Below are 27,105 nucleotides of genomic sequence, written 5' to 3'. Positions count from 1 at the left end.
GGACTGTAATCGTACACTTTTCTGTTCTTGTCCCCTACTTAAAATTGTGCCACCAAGTCCCTAGTCTTTAATCATTTTAAGTGGCTGTATATCTTTCCTTCAGTATTCACCCGTATTTATTGAATGCTTGTACTATATGAATTTGCTCCTGGAACTCATCCTGAACAAGACATCCTACTTTCAAGGTACTGATTACTAGTGGGGACAGCACTGACGACTCCATCACCTACCGTTGGCTGTTTATTTTCAGCTTTTTAAATGTTATGATGAACATTGTTGTGCGTGTAGCTGTTTTTCCTTACAGGTTTTAGATGATTTCTTTAGGACTAATTGTAAGAAGATTGCCATACTGCTTTCTGAAAGGCTTGTGCCAGTTTATAATTACAGTGACATAGGAAGTATTAGTTTTCCAAATCTGACCAGCCACTGGTATTATTATTTAAAATTTTTTGGGGGAGGAGGTTTAATTGGGAGATTGGGATAGACATATGCACACTGCTATATATATTATAGATAACTAATAAGAACCTACTGTACAACCCAGGAAATTCTATTCCAATAATATACTCAATAATGACTTATATGGGAAAAGAATCTAAAAGAGTGAATATATGTGTATGTGTAACTGACTAACCTTGCTGTACGCCTGAAACTAACACAACATTGTAGATCAACTGTACTCCAATAAAAATTTTAAAAATAAACAATTTCTTCACAATTTACTTAAAAAAAAAAGTTTCTTTTTTGTTGAAAATGATGTAGTAGCTTCTGTTGTTTACAATAAAAAACTTGAACTGAACTTTCCTCCCAAATTGATCTCTGTCCAGTGTGCCAAGACTCAGGAAATTGTACCACTGTCTATTTGGGTATATGAGCAAGAAACATAGTGGTTTATTCTGGACCCTTGTCTATTATTCACTTCTGTTTCTCATTCACATCAGTTCTTGTTGATTTTTTACCTCGTGTAGGTTTTAGATGATTGCTTCATATTATCTTTGTCATCTGCTATCATAATTAAATATAGAATTCTCTATGAGAATGCTGTTACTATTTCCTAACTGGTCTACACGTGGTAGCCAAAGTGAGTTTCCAAAATTTAAATCTGATTTAAGATAGCAGTTTCTGCTTTCCCCAGCTTAATGCTTTTCTGTGTTTCTATAAACCATGAAGATAAAGACAAAGGTCCTTATTTTGTTACAAGACCATCTTGGTCTGTTCACGTCCTTTATCTCTGCTTCATCTCCCCCATTTTCTCCAAGCAATTTAAATAATTTAAGTTATGTGTTACCTTTGTAAACTGAATTTCTTATCCACTTTGATGACAGTATAATATATAGACTAAAGAAGATGGTTTAGATTAGTTTAGTATTAGATTTGGGTTGATTTCTGAGCAAGCTACTTTTTTAAACCCCACATTCTTCTGTATCATATTAAGCACTTACACATTTGATATCTTTCTCACTAGAATGTTGGATGAATTAAATAAGATTTTTTTTTTTTTACTGTTTTACTGTTTTTTACTGTTTTCCATTAGTAACTTTCCACTTAGCCTTCACCATCAATTCCGTTAAATATTCTATCTGCTCTGTGTAGATCACTATGCCTAATCATAGCAGTAGCCCCTAAGACGTTTACTTTTTTGAGCTTGGAGGATTCTATGCCTTACAAACCCGAAGGTAGGAAAAGTAAAATTTGTAACTCACCTAAAAAGGTATATGATCAATCATAGGAATTCCTAGAGAAGGTAGAAATTAGGCTTTCAGGGGAGAAAAGGAGACCACAAGTCTTTCAAGCAAAAAGGAGGGGTAAAACAAGACAAAAAATACATTATCTATCATTATGAATTGTGAACTATGAGTTCATGCTGATGATTCCCTGCGAATAACACATTGCAGTGTTTATATGAACTATACTCGTGAGGATTCTGGGTACCAGATAAAATGGATGGTATTATCTGTGTCTGTGCATACACTTGGTTGTATTTAGTGGATGTGTATCACCATGATTAGAGTGGTCACTTCCAGTTCATGGTACTTGTAGAGTTTTGTCACTACTTGTAGGACTATTTAAAAAGCAATTCCTTTTTTAAAAAAGTTAGGTAAACAGTTCTTAGGGAAATATTTGATAATATTATAGTTAGAAGGAAAAAAGAAATGTTGGAGACATAACCCTGCTTCTGGTTATTCCCAAGGGAGAAAACCTTGATCCTATAATGTGTGCTTAAGGTGTTTACACTTAGTTTACGAATGTTACTGAAATCCTAAAGTACATCTCAATAGTAGATGGAGTCAAAAATTTGAAGCTACTCAAAGTTCCCTCTTCACTTCTCCATATTCTCCCTTTTGTGGGGAGGAGGGTGTGGGTTGGGAAACACCTGTGCTTGATTGTCGGTCAGAGTTCCCACTGCTGCTTGTTTTTTGGCTGAAACTATTTTCTATTTTAGCTTCTACAGTACATCCCAGAGGGAAGCTTTAAAAAGTTAGTGTGGGAACAGAAATGCAACAGTTTCTCAATGTTTGTGTTCACTCATTGAGCCTTAAGTTAGCATTTATGAAAACAAAGTTCAATCCTTAGTTGCTCTCTGGACAGCAAGAGCCCTGTTGGAATGGAGGCCATTTGCACACTTGTATCATCCAGTTTTTCTGGATATATTTAAAAGAAATGTTTTCTTGGAGGAATATCCTTGGGTGATTGTATTTGCTAAGAGGAAGTTGAATAAATTGTCCACAGTCAGAGGAGTATTTGCACATTCTTCCTTTCCTCACCAGTGGTTGATACGGTAGTTCACAATTGACCAGGTTTATGTTTTGGTGGTTTCTTTTCTTTCTTCTTTTTTTTTTTTTATTTACTGTTTTTTTGTTTGATTGTTTTTAAATATCAGCTGGATTGGCAGCATTGGAGAGATGGATTAGTTTATCTTAGAAAACATTATTATGCTTTATTCTAGTATTGGGAACCACTGATTCCACTAGAGCTATCAAAATTAATGTAGGCTCAGAAGACTTCAAGGGGGCTTGGATTTTAAAAAAAATTATAGCATGTCCTTTAAACAACAGTCTTAACATTTGAAGTGATGATATCATTCTCTTTTGCTTTTATGTTTACTAGGGCTTTAGTTTCTTTTGTCATATTTAGATGGTTTATGAAGATACCTGGGGACACAGAAAATAAACATAACCCCATTTTATTTTCCACGTGTGTTTCCCTCTTTTCTTTTGTCTTCCCAAATTTTGCATTTAAAGTGGAGGCACTTGTTTCTTCTCTTTTTTTCATCTTGCTTGGACCCTCTATTTCTCCATACTCAATTTCTCATTTTTCTCTCATGGTTTGTGTTCTCATTCTCTTTTGCCCCACCCTCTCCCCTCATCACTTTGTTTTTATTCTAAGGCAGGCACTGTTTTCAGAAACAAGCTGATAGATTTTTGATTTAAATAATATTTTGTAAGTAAAAAAGTTAAAATACATTTTTACTTTGATAATTCCCATTTTCTGTAATCCCTATAACAGTCCTCTCAAATAGTAATTTATTATACCTATGACATTTATTTTTCTGGGACTGATTTTCATCAGTTAAGTGGTAGAGGAGAGGTGGATGGTTTGAGGTGGGTGGTAACAGCACCAGGCTGCAGAATCAGGTCTTTGACTTCAGAGCATGACTTTTTTTTTTTTTTTTTTTTTGCCATTTCATAGATAGGAACATGATTTCCTTGGGATAAGAGTGGAATAAATCTTATTCCTTTTTTTCAAATCTTTTATAAAGTGTCTCCTGTTGTGATTTAGAACTTTGAAAGTGAACATTGCTCAGTCGTGTTCAACTCTTTGTCACCCTATGGACTATGCAGGCCATGGAATTCTCCAGGCCAGAATACTGGAGTGGGTAGCTAGTCCCTTCGCCAGGGGATCTTCCCAGGCCAGGGATTGAACCCAGGTCTCCCACATTGCAGGCAGATTCTTTACCACCCGAGCCACCATGGAAGCCCAAGAACACTGGAGTGGGTAGCCTATCCCTTCTCCAGCGGATCTTCCTAACGCAGAATCGAACTCGGAATCCTGCATGGCAGGCAGATTCTTTACCAACTCAGCTACCAGGGAAATTTAGAACTTTAGAATTTAATAAAGGAAGCAACTTGGAACTCTTGTAGGCTGATTATCCTTGAACCTGAGAACTCAGCTGAGAAATCTCATTCAACCTGAGTTCTTCTCTAATTGATCATCTCTTGCCATTTGCTTATTCAGGAGTAGTTGCTGACTCTTGTTACTAATTTTGAGTCACAGTAAAGCCTTATTCTTCTGATATATGGCATATTAAACATTTTAAATAAATTTTTGGTACCCTTAGGCACATAGTGACTACTGAGTAGAGTACTTTGTCTTTGGGAATATCCATTAATATGGAAATAAATAAACACTGCACACTCATTCTGGACTGATCTTAAGTTCTGGTCTTTCATTATTAACAGAATTAAGGTATATCCAGACAACAGGCTGAAATTGCTAACATGATATTTAGGCAGTTTCCAGAGACTTATACCTTCTCATATCTTTCAGTGTTCTTTCTAGTCTCAGTTCCTTTGAGAAGGAAAGTGATGATGACAAAATTGGGTCTAGAATGAAGACTCTTTTGCCTTTTGGGGTAAATGCAGCCCTGATTATTCTCTCTGAAGTTGCTTTTCATTTTAGCAGCTGCTTCTCAAAACATGTCAGTACCACATAATACAGAAGCTCCACAGCTTGGAGAGCCGTGGCGGGAGTGCCAGAATTTCAGAAACTGGAGAAATCTTCCAGCATGTGTGTGTGCGCGCTCAGTCGTGTTCTACCGTTTGCGACCCCAGGAACTGCAGCCTGCCAGGCTCCTCTGTCCTTGGAATTCTCCAGGCAAGAATATCGGAGTGGGTTGCCATTCCCTTTTCCAGGGGAATCTTCCTGACCTAGGATTTGAACCTGTCTCCCGAGTCTCCTGCATTGGTGGGCAGATTCTCTACCATTGTGCTACCTGGGAAGCCCAGTCTTAGTACAAGAAATCTTAAACTTATTTATCCTTTTATAACTGTTGCTAAGGTTAGGTGTGTATATGTGTTTCCAGTGTGTATTTACCAGATTTTAAAGATAATAAGAGTGAAAGGGGAAGATTAGAAAGAAATAGGAAGGTGAGAGCTCGGAAGGAGAACTGATTCACAGGGGATAAAAAGGGTTAGGTAGAGTTGTGAAGGGAAGGGCTGAGAAAGGTTTGGCTGTCTCTGTATTGGAAGTTTTTAGGTTTACTACTCATTAACATTATCTCATTTTTAACCTTTGAAAATGTTCTTTCATACATTTTCCAGTATGATTCTCTGAACTATTTAACAGAGAAAGGAATGAGTATGACTGAAGGATCTGCCTAATCAGTGTGGTTTAGTACATCATAGACACAGTCTCATTTGGTCCTGACAGCATACCCTAAGGGCTTTAGGCATTTCAAGATGAAGAAACCAAGACAGAGAAAGGTTTAATTATTTGCCCAAGCTAGATAGTGGGTAGGGGAAACTGGCATCCTAAAAAATCCTGATGAGAAAAGTGCAGCAGGTTGTAAAATTTGCCTGCCTTTGAGAGGGGGGTAGGTGATAATTAATTCACACTTTTAATAGTAGGTTGCACAGATTTTCTGTATAATAGAGATGAAAATAAAAATTCAGGTGGTCAAAGTAAGGGCCAGTTGGGTTCATGCTTTTGCTTTCCAAGATGTTGTAGGGGAAGGAGATTAAACTGTAGTACAGTCTTTGGCCCAGTTTCTAGATCTTAATGTGTAGCAGGTAAACTTCCTGAGGTGACTAGTCTCCCAAGAAGGAAAAATGTTGTGCTCATTTCATCTGAAATCTTCGTACAGTTCTGTGTTTTATGAACATGTTCTTGAAGATAAAATACATTTTATTTTCAAATGTAAGATGGCTACCTAGAACAAATACAAAGCCCTTACTCAGGAATTAAGAGAAATTTTATTCCTGCAGAATGTGGATAAAAAAGTTCAGACAATGAAACAGACAGAGCTTCCCTGGTGGTTTAGACGGTAAAGAATCCACCTGCAATATGGGAGACCTGGGTTTGATCACTGGGTTGGGAAGATCCCCTTGAGGAGGGCATGACAACCCACTCCAGTATTCTTGCCTGGAGAATCCCCATGGACAGAGGAGCCTGATGGGCACAATCTCTGGGTTCGCAAAGAGTTGGACATGACAGAGTGACTAAGCACAGACACACACACAAAGTTGTTGGACTAGAATCCTGTGAAGTTGCACGTTCAGTTCTTTTGTGTTGGAGCTTGGGGGACAAATGTAATTTTTAAAAATGTGTGCCTCATTCTGTCTTTTAGAAACAAACTTAGTGGAAGGCATTATCTTAAGTAATAGAATGGGGGGAAGGAATAGTTAGGGATTTGGGGATCGACATGTACACTCTACTGTATTTAAAATGGATAGCCAGCAAGGTTCTACAGTATAGCTCATGGAACTCTGCTCAATGTTATATGGCACCATGAAAGGAAGGGGATTTCCGGGAGAATGGATACATGTATATGTATGGCTGAGTCCCTTCACTGTTCACCTGAAACTATCACAACATTGTTAATCGACTATGTATCAATACAAAATAAAAGTTTTAAAAAAAGAAATAATAGAAGTTAGATAGATGTTTGAAGAAAATAATAACAGACTGCAACAAAAGTGAGGGCACATCTGTCAGCCTTACCAAAATCATGGGATCTCTGGAGGGAAATGTCAGTATTGAAAACATTGTTTTGTTTTTAAGAACATTGTTTAAAGTTATTTCAGATTTACTGTTTTTCTCCCTTCTTGTTGTCTCTGGGAAAACAGTACTGCTATAACTTTTGAAATTCTTCATTTTTTTGCTTGCTTTTTTTTCCTTCTTCTTCTTTTTTTTCTTTAGTTGAGTTCACTAAGACTTTACCTGTGCAGAATTCATCTGTTAAGTGCTAGGAGGAAAAAGAGGTTTCTGATCTTGAAAAGACTGCATGAGAGCTGGGGAGGTGCTCTGATCGATATGGTACATTTGGTACGTAAGAGAGCATTATGGAAGTGCTGCGGACATGTGAGCAGAAAGCACAAATAGGCGGTTTCCAGGTGTCATAAAAACTTTCCACTCCGTGCTGAAGGCTCCTGACATTGTTCTAGAGTTTTGAATGAACAAGATAAAGTATGATTTTTCTGTGTGTGTGGAGTTTTTCAATCAGACAAACAAAGTGGATTCGGTAAATGGCAAGGGCTATGAAGGCAAAAGAATGGCATGTTAGAAGGAATCTTGGAAGGAACTACTTTATTAACAGACCAGGGAATGCTTCACTGATAGGTGATATTTGAGCTGAGACCTGAACGATAAAAATAAGCCAGCTGAGGAGAGAGTATTCCGGGCAGAGGAAAACCCGGTGTAAAAACACTGATAACAGACATAAACTTGGATGTTTAAAAGGCAGAAGTCCACTGTAGCTGGAGCTTGCTGAGGATGAGAAGGTAGGAGATAATGTGAGAGAGGAAGGCAGGGGCCAGGTTGTATTGAAGCTGGTGGGTTCGAGTGAAGTGTTTGGGTTTAATTCTCACTACAGTGTGGAGGTGAGAAAAGATGAATTGTTTTGGGAGAATCTGGCTGCCTGTAGAAAACTGTTGTAGAACTGCTAATGTGGAATTCATGAAACCCGTTAGGAATCTATTCTAGTTGTGCTCCTGAGAAATGATAGGAGCTGGATGAACCAGCTAAGATGAAGAAATGTTGGATGGATTGAGGAAACAGTTTGGAGGCAATACAGATTGTTAGTACAAGAGGAAAGTGAGGGAAAGATCAGCCTGCTTTCTAGGTTCTTAGTTTTAGGAACTTGCTGTGTTATGTTGCCGCCTAATCAGATGAAGCAAAATGGGATGAGGAGAAGAAGCTTGATTAAAGGAAATGAGAAGCTGAAAAATATTGTGAAAAGCAAGACATTGCCTTCAGTTTAGTAATGGCAACATAAATGCTTAGGGATATTAATCTTAAACAACACAGAAAAAAAAAATCATTCCAGATGGATTGGGACCCAAATTGTGATTTCAGTTGTCACTGTTCCCTTTCTTGTGGTCCTGATTATGGCTTCTGAAGCTGGCTGGGCAGGAAACTGTATTAGTGTTCAGCGTTTTTAGTTTTTTCACATCAACAGTTTCTGGCATGTTTTTTGTTTCTACTGGGAAAACCTCACTCAATGCCAAGAACTAACTGTTTTGCACAGTGTGTTGGTGCTTTGGTAGCTTTTGATAACTATTCAAAATGGTCTTCAGAACACACAAAAATGCTTTTCTTGTTAAGATAGAACATTACTTAGACTTTGGACTTGGACTAGAACTATACAGTTGGCTCTTCCTGGGTCTGTTCTTCTCAGCCTCTGTAATCACATGAGCCAGTTCTTTCCAATAAACCTTTTTGTGTGTGTGTGAGTGTGTGTGTGTATCTATTTGTTTCTCTCATGAACCTTGATTAATATACCCTTTATATTTATACTGGTGTAAAAATATTCAGCTTTTTCAATTTTTATTCTCCAGACATCCAACATCTCAGTAAAGACTTTTATTTCGTAGAGAATGTCTATATACCATGCAGCAACTGAATGAGTAGATTCAGTATAAATATGTACACTGATAAGGTTCTCATTATAGCATGGAGTTGAAAGGAATTATGCATGTTAAAATATAATGATTCTTCACATGTACTCCAGGGAGTGCTGTGGGTTCCCAAGACCATGTCAGAGCATCTGTAAGGTCAAAACTCCTGTCATAATGACACTGTTTTTCTTCTCATTTTCTCATGAGTGTATGGTATAATTTCTCAGAGGCTACATGATATTTGATATTACAACAGATTGAATGAAGAAGATATCTTCTGTTAAGTCATACATTAAAGAGATTTGCAAAAATGTGCCTCCTTTTATACCATTTTTTTGGCAAAATGTAATTTTTCATAAAAATATTTTATTTGGGTTAATATATAATGGATTTATTATTGTTAATATTAACTGAATTAACAATTTTTTTGAAATTTCTTAGTTTGAATTTCTAGTATGGTCAGTATTGCTAGAACTCACAGGAACAAAGGCTCTTTGATATTCTCAATATTTTTAAGATTGGAAAAGGGATCCTAAGACTAACATGTTTAAGAACCATTGCTCTAATAGAAGGTTTTATATATATAGTCAAGAGTGACTCTGATCAAAATGTTAAGTGTGTACTTCCAAACATTATACTCTTTTCATCAAATGATTCTGTTTGGAAGCAATATAAATCAGTTCCAACTGTTTGCTTTATTTTTGTTGTTCTGAGGTTTTCTGATAATTTATCTCACATATAAGTAGAGTTGGTACACTCTCAACAGTTATATTTTAAGAGCTAGTCTCTTATCTCCTCATTCATTCAGTCTTTCAACTAACCAACTAACTAGTATTCATTGAATTTCTATATGCTAGGTCCTTGTTAGATGTTGTATCAGTTCATTGCTGAGCAGTGCTAAACTATCCTTTATTATCTGCTCTGTAAGAGTGTAGCCTGACTCGAAGCATTTCTCCTTTGAAACTAGCACAGTGTTAGCTTTGTCAGTAGAGCGCCCCGAGGGGGCATTTTAGTGGAAAGGAGCTTTTAACTCTTGATGGAGCTGTGTTTCTATTTTTGTTTCTTCTTGCTGGTCCCACAGGGCTAAAAGTTTCCCAGTGCTTGCAGTGTCTCAGAGAGCTTGCAGCCCCAGTGCTGGCTGGTGACTGCCTTTCTGTGGCTCTCCCCAGCATTCACAGAGCTCACCCCAAACCTGCTGTGTGCAAGTATTTCCTGCTTGCCAGCAGTTGTGGAACAGCTCTAGCCTGAGCGACTCAGCCAAGTCTTCACCACCCAGTGGGCTGCAACCACATCTTCTAAGCGAGTCTGATTTTCAGCAGTCTCTCTTCCTGTTCCACATTTTTTGTTCCTTGGGTATTGTGGTTATCCTTTAGAGTTCTCTTTATACCTTTAAAATCTCTATACTCTTGGATGAAATGATTGGATGGCATCATCGACTCAATGAACATGAGTTTGAGCAAACTCCAGAAGATAGTAAAGGACAAGGAAACCTGGTATACTGCAATTCATGGGGTCGCAAAGAGTCGGATATGACTGAGCAACTGATCAACAACATTACCCTCTTATAGTTAATAATTCTTTATATTATATTTTTGCTGTTATGTTTTTTTGTGTGGATTTTCTCTTTTGATTGGACCCTTGAATGGATCATGTACTTTCTAAGAGAATATTATTACTCTTTTGCAGGATATCAATGTTCCTATGTAAATTATTTAAGATTTGTGTAAAGGCAGTGTATAATTAAGGGATAGAACAAGAAAGGCTGATACTGTATATCAAAGGCAGGGAAAGGTCAGGGCGGGCTGCGGCTGAAGAAGAATAGTGTAATGATTGACTAGGGGCTAAGATGAGGGGAGGCTTTCTTAAAAGAGATTGAACCCGTTCTGGAGGAGGAAACTGGCGTGATATGTGGGGAGAACAGTGAGTGCTCTGTCAGGTTGGTGAAGCTGGTTTGTGAAGAGAAGTAGTGAAAGGTAATGTAGATGTAGTACTTTGGGCAAGATCATGGAACGTGGTTAGTACTAAGCAGAGAAGTGGAAATTTCTCTTTGCTTACTTCCAGGAAAATACAATGGATTTTGAATAAGAGCTGACTTAATGAAAATATTGTTAGTGTTCAGAAAGAAAGATATATATATATATATATATATATATATATATATATATATATATAATGAAGGAAGTTTAGGATGAAGTGTAGAAACCTATTTATCATTCATTATTTTCTTAGCAGTTAATCCTATTTTCTCTGTTACTATGTTTTTTCCTAGAAGTATAGCATAAAGATAAAATTTTCATTAATACAGTAAATTCATAGGACATTGTATATCTAGATTTTGGACTGTGGTGTTTATGAATATGGAATTTGTTTTCTTTGGCTTTCTAAGTAAAAGCTGCTAAGTACTTGCAGCCTGTTTTTTAATGAATTGAAGTAGATAAGAAGGTCCTAGTTTTTGTATTGTTTTTTTTTTTTTGAAAGCCAAGAAGCTGTTAATCTGTGGGATAAAAATAGGATTAATTTTTAAAGGGCAAAAAAACAAAACAAAACAAAACAAATGCCGTGTTTATTTCCTAAGTATTTATCATTATCCATTTGATGGTCCTCATGTAAGATGGCATTCATGTAGTCTTTCTTTCTTTAAAGTACAAATCTATTGCATGCCTACTGCAGAACATTCAGTGAATAGGTGTGAATGAAAATAAAGCAGAAGACAAAGTACAGCACCCCCCTGCCCCGATAGTACAGTTGACATTTTCTATGCATTTTTGTTTTCTTTCAATTGTATCTACATGTTTATGTGTTCATATATGGATACACCCACTCACTATACCAATGCTTTTATTTAATATAAATATATATTTTCATAAGTGAGTATAATATTTTATAACCTGTGTATTTTACCTAGCATATTCTATTTTCCATTAAATGTTTTTAATAATATCATTTTTAATGACTGCATTCATCAAACTTTTGTCATAATTTTACAAATTCCCTATTATTAGAATTTTAAATACTTTTTCTTTTCCTTATTTTAATGAGGAAAATGAGAATTTTTTTTAAGCCTTTATCTTTGTACATACACGTGATTATGTAGTGTACCTTCCTAGATTTGAAACTGCCAGAGCAGAAGGCATATAACTTTTGAAAGATTTTTGATTCTCATTGGCAAATTGCTTTCCAGAAAGGCTATACTTTTTAAAAGTTTGAATTATAAGGATTTATGTTTTCTTTCTCTGTCTTAAATGATATATTTGAGAACTCTGTTGCTCAAAGACTGTAAGGAATATTTGTAAGGCCACACTAAAGAAGTCACGTTTATTAGAAATTAGTACATTATATATATGTGCACACAGATGTTTCATTATTAAGCCTTGAGATAGCTAAATTACAGCTGAATAGAACTAAACTCATTGGAAGTCTGAGGGATTAGTTAGCTGATAACTAAACAATAGTAAATATGCTTAAATTATAACGTGAAGAATGAGGAAGTGCATATTACAGACTTTGTTGATTCTATGTCTTGGTAGCCAGTTATTCTGGGAGACTGTGGAAGTAAGTTTTAGAAGTTGGTAAGAATAGCGTAGTGTTCTCTGTGTTTGGGATGATGGAAGGGAATCTTGTGTCAAACAGGCAGCTACCTCTATGGTGCCTACAGGGTGAATTGCCACTATATGAAGTCAGATGGCAGAAGGATTTAGATGGCTTTTTGATGCTACTGCTTGTTTCCTCCTTTTGGGAACTGTGAAATAAATGCATGATATTCCATCAGTTCAGTTCAGTTCGGTCGCTCAGTCGTGTCCGACTCTTTGCGACCCATGAACTGCAGCACACCAGGCCTCCCTGTCCATCACCAGCTCCCGGAGTTCACTCAGATTCACGTCCATTGAGTCAGTGATGCCATCCAGCCATCTCATCCTCTGTCGTCCCCTTCTCCTCCTGCCCCCAATCCCTCCCAACATCAGGGTCTTTTCCAATGAGTCAACTCTTCGCATGAGGTGGCCAAAGTACTGGAGCTTCAGCTTTAGCATTATCCCTTCCAAAGAAATCCCAGGGTTGATCTCCTTCAGAATGGACTGGTTGGATCTCCTTGCAGTTCAAGGGACTCTCAAGAGTCTTCTCCAACACCACAGTTTAAAAGCATCAATTCTTTGGCGCTCAGCCTTCTTCACAGTCCAGCTCTCACATCCATGCATGACTACTGGAAAAACCATAGCCTTGACTAGATGGACATTAGTTGACAAAGTAATGTCTCTGCTTTTGAATATGCTATCTAGGTTCTTCATAAATTTCCTTACAAGGAGTAAGCGTCTTTTAATTTCATGGCTGCAGTCACCATCTGCAGTGATTTTGGAGCCCCCAAAAATAAAGTCTGACACTGTTTCCACTGTTTCCCCATCTATTTCCCATGAAGTGACGGGACCAGATGCCATGATCTTAGTTTTCTGAATGTTGAGCTTTAAGCCAACTTTTTCACTCTCCTCTTTCACTTTCATCAAGAGGCTTTTTAGTTCCTCTTCACTTTCTGCCATAAGGGTGGTGTCATCTGCATATCTGAGGTTATTGATATTTCTCCCGGCAATCTTGATTCCAGCTTGTGTTTCTTTCAGTCCAGCATTTCTCATAATGTACTCTTCATAGAAGTTAAATAAGCAGGGTGACAATATACAGCCTTGACGTACTCCTTTTCCTATTTGGAACCAGTCTGTTGTTCCATGTCCAGTTCTAACTGCTGCTTCCTGGCCTGCATACAGATGTCTCAAGATGCAGGCCAGGTGGTCTGGTATTCCATAGTACTCCGAAAATGTAGCAATAGTCTGGCTACATTGACAGAAGTTCATTTAGCAGAAACATTTTATAAAAATGAAATATCAACACTTCTAAAACTTTATTTAGCTTGCATTGAATATCCTTGAAATGCTGAAACAATTTGGCAAGGTTTTATTTTGTGACTTCTAATGATCAAATTGGAATTCCTACAAATTAATATACTTTGGTTATCCCATTTTCTTAATAAGAAAATTATTGTAGCTTAAAAGTGCAACTGGCTGTAAATGGCTAAATGGTCCTAATGATAAATATCATACTGTATAAATAAAATGGAAGACAAAACATTTTATTTCAAAGTTTATTTCATAATGGAAGAAATAATTATTTGAAAGCCTATAAGTCATTTAGAGAGCACTATTTGAAAATTGACAGAAGTCATAATTGATGCAGACTTGTAAAAATAATTTAAATCCACTAATGCCATAATGTGTCACTGAAAAAACAGTGATAGCCGTGGAGAAATAAGTCACTATGTTTGTGAAGAAGCTGAGGCCCAATAACACTAAGTCACTTATCTAAGATCTCAGATCTGGTCCTTAAAAGCCATAATTGATCTGTTCTGCTGTAGTGAATCTGAAAGACATCTTTGTAGTTCAGCCATGGACTGTAGAATGTGAGTATAACCAAGAACAGAAGCATTCTGCTTCTATAAATTGGTCTGTGATCCAGAATATCTTATTTGAAAGAAAAGGACTTAATTTCTTCAAAACATACAAGGATAGTTTATTCTATCAATGTGCAGTCTGTGAAAATCAGGAGCAGGGGAAGAAGAGAAAAGAAAAGAATTTCAGGTTACAAGAGAAGAGGAGAACTAAGAAAAATCAAGAGAAAGTAATGTCAGTGATGATCACTATAGTAAACTTATTCTGTCCTTGGCTTAAATAACTAACAGTATTTTCACTTGAAATCTTCACAAAAGTGTATAATACCCATTGACCAGGAATTGGTCAGACTTGAAATCTTGAAATTTTTATTTCTTAAATAGTTGAAGCCCTCCTATGTGCTATGATTTGAACTTGTAAATTGAGGGTTAATTGAGCTGGGTTGACGGGTAGTCAATGAGTGGTTAGTGTGCCATGGAAACTGTTACTATGTTTAAAGGAGGAGACACAGAGGGTTGATTAATTCTTCAGGTTTGTCAAGAAGAGAGGTCAAAGTGTGACCCTTTTAACACTGGGTTCTGTAACACTACATATAATACATTTGGGGGGAGTGTTAAAATTACACCCTAGGGAAAAATATTTTACAATAAAATTTGTGTTCTACCTTAAGTGTGATAAATGGGTATCATTACTTGAAATGTAAATATTTACATTTTTGTAATATATGTCTTTGTTAACATCCACAGGGACATGAGAAAAACTAGAGTTTTTTTTTAAAGCTCCTTGGACTGATATCAGCAGTTAATGTTCAAATCCCATTTTTACACTTAGCTCTGTATGACTTTGCTTGCCACACAAAGAGTGTGTTTGAGGGTGGGAGTATGAGGAACTGGGAGGTTGAGATTCTTTATATTCTTTTCCTCCTCCTGTTAGATTTTCAAATGAATATTTATTAAACCAAAGGTAGTGGAGTAGATTAGTGATTTCAAACCAGGTATCTGGCAGCCCTATAAGACTGTAGAGACTATTGCAGATTCAAGGACAATAGGAGTGGTGATTAGCTGTCAGCTTAGCGGAAGAGGCTCCAAGTTGGTGAATCTGCTTTGTGTCAGATTCTCAGTTCTATAAATTTTGGCATTTTACACTTCAGTCCTCACAGTTACCCTGCAAAGTATCCTTATTCCTTGAGCAAGTCCAGAATTCTTAGTACATTGCAAAAGGTCACACAGCTTGCTTACATGATGATCTTGGAATCTGAGATCAGAAATTGATTCCAGTGCCTATACTCATAGCCCCTCTCTGTGTTAAAATTATGGATGGGGAAAGAATAATACACTCCCTCTGTAAATCAGGCCAATAATACATTTCTTTGGTTGTTTGCTGGAAGACCTTTGTTTAGCAAGAGTAGAGATAATTTAGGGTGGGAATCTGGATTGAACCTGGCTCTGCATGATCTGTTTGACTTTAAGTTACTAATTGTGCCTCAGTTTCCTAATCTGTAAAATAAGAATAATAACAGATTGTTGTGGAGAGTAAACTAATTTGTACATATTATGTACATTCAACAACGTCTGTTACCCCCTATGAATTCAATTCATCTATTCACTTGTTTGATATCTTTCTATATCTCTGTTCTGGAAGACATAGTCTTTTAAAATTAAATTTAATACTCAGAATAGATTGGTATCATTTTTAGCTTTATTTCTGTTATTATGTTTTCCCTTTTGCTTATGTATTTATTTGGTCGTATTTTATGTGATATCATTTCAGGTTCCTATATGATAGTGGACTCTTCAGATCATGACCCTGGAGAAAAAGCCAGACTTCAGCTGCCTACAATGAAGGAGAACGACACTCATTGTATTGACTTCAGTTACCTGTTATACAGCCAGAAAGGGCTGAATCCTGGTACTTTGAACATATTGGTTAGGGTGAATAAAGGACCTCTTGCCAATCCAATTTGGAATGTGACTGGATTCACGGGTAGAGACTGGCTTCGGGCTGAGCTAGCAGTGAGCACCTTTTGGCCCAATGAATATCAGGTAATCATCTGTTCTTTTCTATTTCATGATTTGATGTCCTTGGATCTCACTGTGTATATAATACTTAGAGGTAAATACTGGCCCCGTAGGGATAAGAGATGATTTCTTTAGTCCTCCTCCACCACTGTTCTTGAGAAAATGTTTAAATGCATTGGCACAAAATCTTCAAAGTACAGAAGATATTTCAACATATGGGAAAAGGTAGTTTAGGTACAAAATTTGTTGGTTGTTTGGCAAAGAGCTGCTTACTGACAGACATATTTCTGTATCTGTGTTCTGGAAGAAATAGTCTTATTGAGTTGAGCATAATATTCAGACCAGATTGGTTCAATAACTTCCTGAAAATAATATTCAAAAAATAAACATGAAATAGGGCTTCATGAAATATGTTATCTAAGGAGAGGCATCTTCAATAATTTTAAAATATTTTGTCAGTTATATAAAGTTAAAAAAAAAAGCAAACAAAACCTCACCAAGAATTTGAGTTCTGGCTTCAACATAAAACTAAAGGATTTTAGTAAGAGTTTAGAGTCTTCATTCTAGTGACTAAGTGACTGCTTCATTCTATCCCATTGCCACTTGACTGTCTAATTACAGAGTAATTAGACTCTGTACCTGATAGGTACATGACCTAGTAGAGCTTTTCCAGCCCAACCATTACAAAACAAAACAAAACAAAACAAAACCAACAAAAAATGTGGTCCATATGTTGGACCAACCAGATGTGGTCTTTGGATTCCACTCCCCACAAATGCTTGATTTAATTATGAGTAAACTGGACAATTAATAGTGTCAGTACCTACATTGTGAGTTGTGTGACTGAGTTTATATGGTTTAACTATAAAAGACCATTTACCAGTTTGGAAAGTTGTTAAGTAATCTTCATGTGAGGTTCAGTACCTGGTAACAGAAAGTTACCTCTCCTGAAAATTCACTTCTGTGCTAAATCTTGGAATTTAAACTTTTAAAAGATTTGCCTATTTGTAGCTTATTATAAAGCTTAACAGAGATGGGTTATGTAAAAGTCTATTTTTATTATCATTGGTGAATAATTTATAAGGTAATAACAGTTTTATTTCTGCTTTTAAAAAAAGCATGTTAAGCTTATCTTTATTCCTGGGAAGAGGGATGAGGGAATCAATCCATTGTTTTAATTGCTTTGTTTTTGAATTGATTTTTTGTTTGTTTGTTTTATTAGAAGTCTCTTACTTCATAATTATAGTTCTAAAGGTAAGGTTCTCCATTTAGGGTTATGGGTCTATGAAGATTTCAGTGGATTCTTATTAGGTGCTAGTTGATTCCATTATTCCTGAGCAGAAGGCTGTTTCTCAGCAATCCTGGAGAGCCATCTGCTTCTTCAGGGTGCACAGGTCTGGGAGGGCTGCTTATGTGGTGGGTGAGTGGATGGAGCTGTGTAAAACCAATGCTAAAAGCACTGAAGCAAGATTAATGGGCTCATCTCTGACAACAGTGGGCTGATGGCTGTCATTGCTGGGTCAACCTCACAGCACATTGTATTTATATTAATTTATTTATAATCTGTTACTGGAGCTTAACACAACACTGAAAAGAAAAAGCTCTGATTCAGCAAAATAAAGCTGTCAATGAATTCAGCCTCCTTAAAATAAGTTAAAGCTCAGATAACAAATGTAGCAGAAATATTAAAAATTTGTATTCTAGAGTCTAGTTGCTTATATTCAACACCGATTTTTGTTTGCTACCTGCATAGACAGTTCAAAAGAATGAAATTGTTAGGTATATCTTTGGAAATAAAAACCCATAGAGGTAGATTTTGGTAAATTCAACAAATAATGTATCTGTGGTATCATACTACTGATCTTTTGTAACTTAGAAATAGCATACATTATGCTTTCTCCTATTTTTTGGTAAGATATATCTTTGAATCATTGATATAACATTTTCTTTCTCTCTGTCTCTCCTTACTGTTTTTTTGCCAACTTGTAATTTCTATTTTATTTTATTTTTAATTAAAATATAGTTGATTTAAAATGTTATGGTAATTTCTGCTATACAGCAGAATGATTCAGTTATACATAGATCTTTATCTTTTTAATATTCATTTCCATTATGGTTTGTCACACTTTACTGAATATAGTTCCACAGTAGGACCTTGTTGTTTATCCATTCTATTTGTAATAGTTTCTATTTGCAAACTCCAAACTCCCAGTCCATCCCTCCTTCCCTCAGCCCCTCCCCCCATAACATTTCCTTATGGTGCAGATTTCTGTAATGTTACTTTTAATGTTGAGTTATAATACCAGGAACTGGGTGAATGTTTCTTTGTTCAGTCTCATTTTTCATGACAAAGCTGCCTAGGTTACTTGTACATGCGGTACTTTCAATAAAACTGTGCAAAAGGAACCTGTGCAAGTTTCAACCTGGCCAATGAGATCTTTTTGGAGATCTCTTTGAGAAAATGATTGCTAAATACATAGAACCTGTGGGTAAATGTCTCTTTGTTACATACTAAAATTTGAGCAATAGATCATTTCTTATGTGATTATTTCCACATCCTTTTCGTTAACCTGCAAAACTTAACAATCAATGAGAGAAAATAACAGAATATAGAATAGTGTTTATTCATGTGCTTAGTGCTCAATAAATTACTTGATTGATGTTTTCATCAATTTTTGTCATTCAGATACTGGTAGTATCTGTATATCAGTTATTAGAAACAACTGTGTTTATGTAGGATTTTGGCTGTTAGGAAATAACATGAAAAACTTTTGCCTATTGCTTAATGCAGAAACTTTGTGTATTTTTAAAATTAAAATATAGCCATTGCAATGTGCCATTTTATAAGTCTACTCTTTATTCTTAAAGAAATACCATTTATTTTTAATTTTTCCAGACTCTAGGTTAAGTAGAATTGTGATATTCATAGAAATTGATCTCCTTGGTTCCACAATTTTCTCAACTTCTCTTTTCCAGAGATCTTACACTCTCTGGACTTGTTTAACTTTTTTTGTTTGTTTGTTTTAACTTTCTCATTTTTCTAACTCTCTTTTCTTTTGTTCGTCTGGTGAAGATGCCTATCTTTCTTTGCTTGAACCATTCTGTATCTGACCACCCATCTTGTACAACCCCTTTTCACCCAACTTTAATAATAACAACAGAAGCAATCAAAAATAAGCTGAGAATACTACTACTTTTAATTATTAATAGTATGGGATAACCTTTGTATAAAAATCATGATCCTGGAAGTGAAAAAAAATGGTCTTCACAAGCCAGTCCTTCTCTTTTCCATTTTTCTGTTGAACTAAATATCTGAAAAAGATACAATATATCTTTGGTATGGCTTTCCCTTCCCACAGATTCCATCTTATCAGATGCCTAAAGAGAAGATTGATGTGGTAATTTAATTACTAGTTTTCAACCTCAAGAAACCTCAGATTTGAAAAAAAGTACATGAAATTGTGAAATAAAGGCAAAAGTGATTCTTTGAATAATTCATTTTGGTCACCTGGAAGATTAGGATAAGGGCCCATGGACACTTCCTAGGTGAATCTTGATTCTCCTATTTAGCAGATGTACAGCCTTGGGGGTGTTCTTTAATCTCTTTGACTATAGTTTCCTCATCTGAAAAATGAGGATCACAACAGTACCTGTGTCACTGGGTTTTCTAAGTATTAAATGAGCTAATACATACAGAGTGTTTAGAAAACACTCTATAGTAGTTGTTAACTCTATAGCAGTAAACTACTCATATAGTGGGTGTTTATCATAAATTAGGTTAACATTATATTGAATAAATAAAAAATAACGTGAACTCTATTGGATTTCATAACTGCTCAGCATTTTTCTTTAATTATGGAACATACTATATATATTTTTTTAAATAGCAGATTTAGGTTCATAGCCAGTTTGAGAGGAAGGTATAGAGACATCCTTATGTATCCCTGGTTCCCACACATGCATAGCCTCCCCCATTATCAGCTCCTACCAGAGAGGTGTGATTGATGAACCCGTGTTTGTTATGATAGATGAACCTGTATTGACACATCATAGTCACTCAGGGGCCTTTCCCAGTGACGCTAGAGGTTAAGAATCTGCCTGCCAATGCAGGAAACATAAGAGACTCAGGTTCAATCCCTGGGTTTGGAAGATCCCCTGGAGGAGAGCACGCAATCCATTCCAGTATTCTTGCCTGGAGAATCCCATGGACAGAGGAGCTACAGTCCATAGGGTCTCAGAGGGTCAGACATGGCTGAAGCGATGTAGCACAGCACAGCACAATCACTCAAAGTCTGTAGTTAATATTAGGGTTCACTCTTGGTGTTATACATTCTAAGACTTTAGACAAATGTATAATGACATGTATTCATCATTATAGAATCAGAGTATTTTCACTGCCCCAAAAGTCCTTTGTGTTATACCTCCCCTCTCCACCCCACTCTCTTTTTCTCTGGGTTTTAATTTATTAAAATGTCTAATTTTTGTACACATTATTAACACATCATGCTAACTTCTGGAGATACATAGGTAAAATCCCTCTTTTCCTGACGCTTACAGTCTAGCTTGGCCCTTTAAAAAGGTAAAGATAAATAAATGTAAAGATAAAAATGTTAATCAGAGGTGGGGTCTGCCTTTAAGGAGCCTCGTCCAGATGGGCATGTGAGATATGCGTAGATAAAACTTTGAAACAATATATATTTAATAGCAATTATTAAATGACATAAGAGGGATAGATATACAATGAGGTGGGAAAAATGAAAACAAAAGAATTGTTTCAAATATAATTTGAGACAGAAATGGAACTAGAATTCTTGCCTCTTGATTTCTCTGTTCCTTGATTAGTTTGCTTTCTAGCGTATCTGTTTTGGTTAGCACTGTCTATAGTGAAACAGGATGAGCAAATGTGAATTTTATTTCTGACTTAAGCGTTGCAGTGATACAATAATACGTAAGGAATTATTTCTCACCTGTGTCTTCAGAACAATAGATGTCTTTTTAGCTTAGTGTGTTAATTATAGAAAGTATCATATTACATGCATTTTATTTGCCATGGTTATAAGTTGCTAATTCCTGCTATTTTTATTGACCTTAAGTAAGTACTGTAAATTTTTGAATTGCTCGCTAAACAGAAGCAAAAAGAAAGAAAACAAAAAACAACTCAAATATCATGAGGTATTATCTTAGTGTTAAATCTGAACTGAAGAATAGCACACCTCTAAGAATATAATTTTCTCCACTCTGGAAATCTGACCTGTCTTGAATGTGTAAAACTAAATTCTGCTTTGGGATTAAATCCATTAGTTTCTTAGTGAACAGTGAGGTTGTTACCAAATGAGGCAGGCAAACATAACTTCCAAAACTATTAGTGGAAACCTAATCTGCTGTTTTCCATTAACTGGGTGCACATCATTAATCACAAGAATGATGCGTGATGAAAACTGCAGGGGTTTGGCCTGAAATTGGAAAGTGATAATATAGCAAAATGTGCCTTTTTTTTCTCACCCCCTAATTCACTGAGAAATAAACACTGAACTTTTGCAAGCCATTTTCTTCTTAACATTTTCCACTGGTTTAAAAAAAAAAAACTGTAAGAACTGGACAAGCATGAGGTCTTTTATTTTTGTTTCCATTTTAAAGGTTTATGTTAACATGTATTGCACTGATATTTTGGCAGTGGAATGTTTGTTGCACTCCAGAGATACTGCTGCTTTGGATCCAAGAAGATTGGGACTTAAACCAAATGACTGTTTACATAAATAAAAAGTCTCTAAAAGATTGCTCTTGAAGTAGAGGGGCTGAAATAAGAGCATGCTCATGAACCATCCATGCAAAGCATGAGGAAAAGAGGATAGCACTCCTGTGCCATAGCTCTTGGGATGCTTCCAATTTTTATTGGTCTTTATCCAACCATGTAGAGCCCCACGGAAGAAAGGAGGGTAGCAATATTTTTCTTTCCTACATGGATTTTCTGTCCTAGTCTGCTTGAGGAACCATAACAAAATACTACAGACCAAGTGACTTAAACAACAGAAATTTATTTCTCTTATTGTGTGAAGGCCAAAGATCAAAGTGCTGGTCTATTTGTTTCCTGGGGAGAGCTCTCTTCTTGGCTTGCAGATGCCTACCTTCTCCCTGTGACCTCACATAATAAAGAGAGAGTGCTCTGGTGTCTCGTCTTCTTCTCCTATGGGCAGCAGACCAATTGGATTAGGGTCCCACTCTTCTGACCTTGTGCTAAGTCACTTCAGTCATGTCCTACTCTTGTGACCCTACGGACTATAACTTGCCAGGCTCCTCTGTCCATGGGATTCTCCAGGCAAGAATAATAGAGTGGGTGGCCCCGCCCTTCTCAAGGGGATCTTCCCCACCCAAGGATTGAACCTCAAATGCCTCCTGCATTGGAGGCAGGTTCTTTACCACTAGCACTACCTGGGTTCTTAATTACTTCCTAAAGGCACAGTCTCCAAATACAATCACATTGGCAATTAGGATTTCAGCATAGGAATTTGGTGAGGTGTCGCAGGGGACACAATTCAGTCCATAACACTAGGTATATCTTATAGGTGTAACGTCATCATTTACAACCATTATAAATGACTCTGGCTCGTTATTTTATATGACGGTATTGCAGATATTATGAATTTTCTGTTCAGTAGTCATTCTACTCACTTTTTTCAGATACTTTTCCATCTTACTTACTTCCCCAACTTACTTTGCAGATAGGAGTGGCCCAGCACTAGCCAATGAGTTATGATGGAAAGTCAGCTGGGAGACTTCTGGGAAAGATGTTATTCCCTGATTAAAAAGAGATCCATGTTGTTGCATGAAAACATGATGCTTGGCCCTACTGCAATTATTTTGTAACTCAGAGAAAGAAGATAACACATTAAGGGTAGCAGAAGAAAGTATGGAAGGAACCAGGGTCCTACTCTCAGACAAAATGACAACAACAGCAGCAATAAAAATAATACTATAGCAATTTTTAGTTGAGTATTCTCCCATGCAGTTTAAGACATCCTATTATATCATGTCATATCTTTGTTGACCTTTTAGACAATCCCATCTCTCAACACATTGTTTGTAGACAGCACAAGTGAGATATATGGCAAAATTAAAAGTATTTGTACCTATCGATGGGATCGCTAATTCGGACACGACTGAGCGACTTCACTTTTCACTTTTTACTTTCATGCATCGGAGAAGGAAATGCCAACTCACTCCAGTGTTCTTGCTTGGTGAATCCCAGGGATGGGGGAGCCTAGTGGGCTGCCGTCTATGGGGTCACAGAGTTGGACACGACTGAACCGACTTAGCAGCAGCAGCAGCATGAATGAAGCAGTTAATAATTTTCAGTCCAGTTGCAGAGAGAAGACAAGGCTATATACCTGAAAATGTAAATAGGACTATGATAGAATGAGTCAATGATTGAAAGGAATACAAAGAAAGGAAGGAAGGATAATTCGTTGAGTTTCTACTATGTATAAAACACTGAGCTGGATCACTTTTACCTTGTTTTAATACTTGATCAAGTGTTAAGTGAATGTTTTTTATCTTCATGCATGGACTAAGTTGCTAATTATGAAATGGTCAAAATTATTCCCCTTTTCCTCTTTACTAGTTTAATTTTGCTTTAAAAAAATTGGACTTCAGTCATATCAGTGACATCTGATGTTAACCATAACTTAATAGGCTTACTTAAGTTCTGGTAATAGTATTTGCCTAACCTTGGCATTCTGGGTCATTTTTACAGTAGCACCATACTTTCTGTTTGATGGGCTGTTAACAAAACAGCTTTCTGCTGCTCTGTTTTACTCTTAGTGATTCCCTGTTTGTTTCACTGAAAGTACTCCCAATAGATTTGACAAAACTTCCACATTATTATTGTCCTTGTTTTTCTTTAAAATTATCATCGTGTGAGGGTGACTTCTGTCTGGTTGTGTCAGTGATTTATTATAAAACACCTGCTTTACTTTTCCTTTGGACTCTGTTTGCTTTGATTCATTGGTGAAAGTTACAGTGTGTAAACAGATTAAGAAAAGAGTCCTAGTAACACAGTTAGTCTTTCCCATTCTGTTGTTTTCCTCTATTTCTTTGCATTGATCGCTGAAGAAGGCATTCTTATCTCTTCTTGCTATTCTTTGGAACTCTGCATTCAGATGCTTATATCTTTTCTTTTCTCCTTTGCTTTTTGCTTCTCTTCTTTTCACAGCTATTTGTAAGGCCTCCCCAGACAGCGATTTTGCTTTTTTGCATTTCTTTTCCATGGGGATGGTCTTGATCCCTGTCTCCTGTACAGTGTCACGAACCTCATTCCATAGTTCATCAGGCACTCTATCTATCAGATCTAGACCCTTGAATCTATTTCTCACTTCTACTGTATAATCATAAGGGATTTGATTGAGGTCATACCTGAATGATCTAACAGTTTTCCCTACTTTCTTCAATTTAAGTCTGAATTTGGCAATAAGGAGTTCATGATCTGAGCCAGTCAGCTCCTGGTCTTGTTTTTGTTGACTGTATAGAGCTTCTCCATCTTTGGCTGCAAAGAATATAATCAGTGTGATTTCGGTGTTGACCATCTGGTGATGTCCATGTGTAGTCTTCTCTTGTGTTGTTGGAAGAGGGTGTTTGCTATGACCAGTGCGTTTTCTTGGCAGAGCTCTATTAGTCTTTGCCCTGCTTCATTCTGCATTCCAAGGCCAAATTTGCCTGTTACTCCAGGTGTTTCTTGACTTCCTACTTTTGCATTCCAGTCCCCTATAATGAAAAGGACATCTTTTTTGGGTGTTATTTCTAAAAGATCTTGTAGGTCTTCATAAAACGATTCAACTTCAGCTTCTTCAGCGTTACTGGTTGGGGCATAGACTTGGATAACTGTGATAGTGAATGGTTTGCCTTGGAGATGACCAGAGATTATTCTGTCGTTTTTGAGATTGCATCCAAGTACTGCATTTCGGACTCTTTTGTTGACCCTGATGGCTACTCCATTTCTTCTGAGGGATTCCTGCCCACAGTAGTAGATATAAATTAGAGATACCAAGGGAACATTTCATGCAAAGAAGGGCTCGATAAAGGACAGAAATGGTCTGGACCTAACAGAAGCAGAAGATATTAAGAAGAGGTGGCAAGAATACACAGAAGAACTGTACAAAAAAAATCTTCACGACCAAGATAATCATGATGATGTGATCACTAATCTAGAGCCAGACATCTTGGAAAGTGAAGTCAAGTGGGCCTTAGAGAGCATCACTACGAACAAAGCTAGTGGAGGTGATGAAATTCCAGTTGAGCTGTTTCAAATCCTGAAAGATGATGCTGTGAAATTGCTGCACTCAATATGCCAGCAAATTTGGAAAACTCAGCAGTGGCCACGGGACTGGAAAAGGTCCGTTTTCATTCCAATCCCAAAGAAAGGCAATGCAAAACAATGTTCAAACTACTTCACAGTTGCACTCATCTCACATGCTAGTAAAGTAATGCTCAAAATTCTCCAAGCCAGGCTTCAGCAATACGTGAACCGCGAACTCCCTGATGTTCAAGCAGTTTTAGAAAAGGCAGAGGAACCAGACATCAAATTGCCAACATCCGCTGGATCATGGAAAAAGCAGGAGAGTTCCAGAAAAACATCTATTTCTGCTTTATTGACTATGCCAAAGCCTTTGACTATGTGTATCACAATAAACGGTGGAAAATTCTGAAAGAGATGGGAATACCAGACCACCTGACCTGCCTCTTGAGAAATCTGTATGCAGGTCAGGAAGCAACAATTAGAACTGGACATGGAACAACAGACTGGTTCCAAATAGGAAAAGGAGTACATCAAGGCTGTATATTGTCACCCTGCTTATTTAACTTCTATGCAGAGTACATCATGAGAAACGCTGGGCTGGAAGAAACACAAGCTGGAATCAAGATTGCCGGGAGAAATATCAATAACCTCAGATATGCAGATGACACCACCCTTATGGCAGAAAGTGAAGAGGAACTAAAAAGCCTCTTGATGAAAGTGAAAGAGGAGAGTGAAAAAGTTGGCTTAAAGCTCAACATTCAGAAAACAAAGATCATGGCATCTGGTCCCATCACTTCATGGCAAATAGATGGGGAAATAGTAGAAACAGCGTGAGACTTTATTTTTGGGGGCTCCAAAATCACTGCAGATGGTGACTGCAGCCATGAAATTAAAAGACTCTTACTCCTTGGAAGAAAAGTTATGACCCACCTAGATAGTATATTCAAAAGCAGAGACATTACATTGCCAACTAAGGTCTGTCTAGTCAAGGCTATGGTTTTTCCAGTGGTCATGTATGGATGTGAGATTTGGACTGTGAAGAAGGTTGAGCACCGAAGAATTGATGCTTTTGAACTGTGGTTTTGGAGAAGACTCTTGAGAGTCCCTTGGACTGCAAGGAGATCCAACCAGTCCATTCTGAAGGAGATCAACCCTGGTATTTCTTTGGAAGGAATGATGATAAAGCTGAAGCTCCAGTACTTTGGCCACCTCACGCGAAGAACTGAGTCATTGGAAAAGACTCTGCTGCTGGGAGGGATTGGGGGCAGGAGGAGAAGGGGACGACCGAGGATGAGATGGCTAGATGGCATCACAGACTCGATGGATGTGAGTCTGAGCGAACTCCAGGAGATGGTGTTGGACAGGGGAGCCTGGCGTGCTGCCATTCATGTGGTCGCAAAGAGTCGGACACGACTGAGCGACTGAACTGAACTGAACTGAACACAATTACTATTGCAAGTATATGACAGAAATCTCTTGCTATTCTACTATATCATACTTGTTTTCATTTAGTGTAGTAGGAACTGCCAAGTATCCCTTCACTACGTTTTTGAGAAATATTTCCATGAATTAATGCACTTCCCATTTAACAGATTGGAAAAATAATGAGCAGTAAGCAGAATTAGGCAATGTTTTTTCAGTTGATGACATTTCTTAGGAGTTTGTTTCATCCATGGGGACTGAGGAAGGCAGATGTTTCAAACAGTGGAATAGATGCCCATATTTCTCTTGCTCACTCGTGTTCAGCTCAGCTT

The 27,105-nt window shown here is 37.0% G+C and overlaps 1 protein-coding gene across 1 annotated transcript in view; it reads left to right on the top strand.

The window, feature by feature from the left end:
* The window catches only part of PTPRK (protein tyrosine phosphatase receptor type K), a 625,738-nt gene that overhangs the window by 215,176 nt on the left and 383,457 nt on the right, over window positions 1-27,105 (top strand). Inside the window, exon 3 of the mRNA XM_052645975.1 lies at window positions 15,815-16,086. Coding sequence (XP_052501935.1) covers window positions 15,815-16,086 — 272 coding nt within the window. The remainder of the gene's footprint in view (window positions 1-15,814; window positions 16,087-27,105) is intronic.

This window comes from Budorcas taxicolor, chromosome 9 (genome assembly GCF_023091745.1).
Source record: "Budorcas taxicolor isolate Tak-1 chromosome 9, Takin1.1, whole genome shotgun sequence".
Lineage (NCBI taxonomy): Eukaryota > Metazoa > Chordata > Mammalia > Artiodactyla > Bovidae > Budorcas > Budorcas taxicolor.
This window is presented reverse-complemented; position numbering and strand designations above follow the sequence as displayed.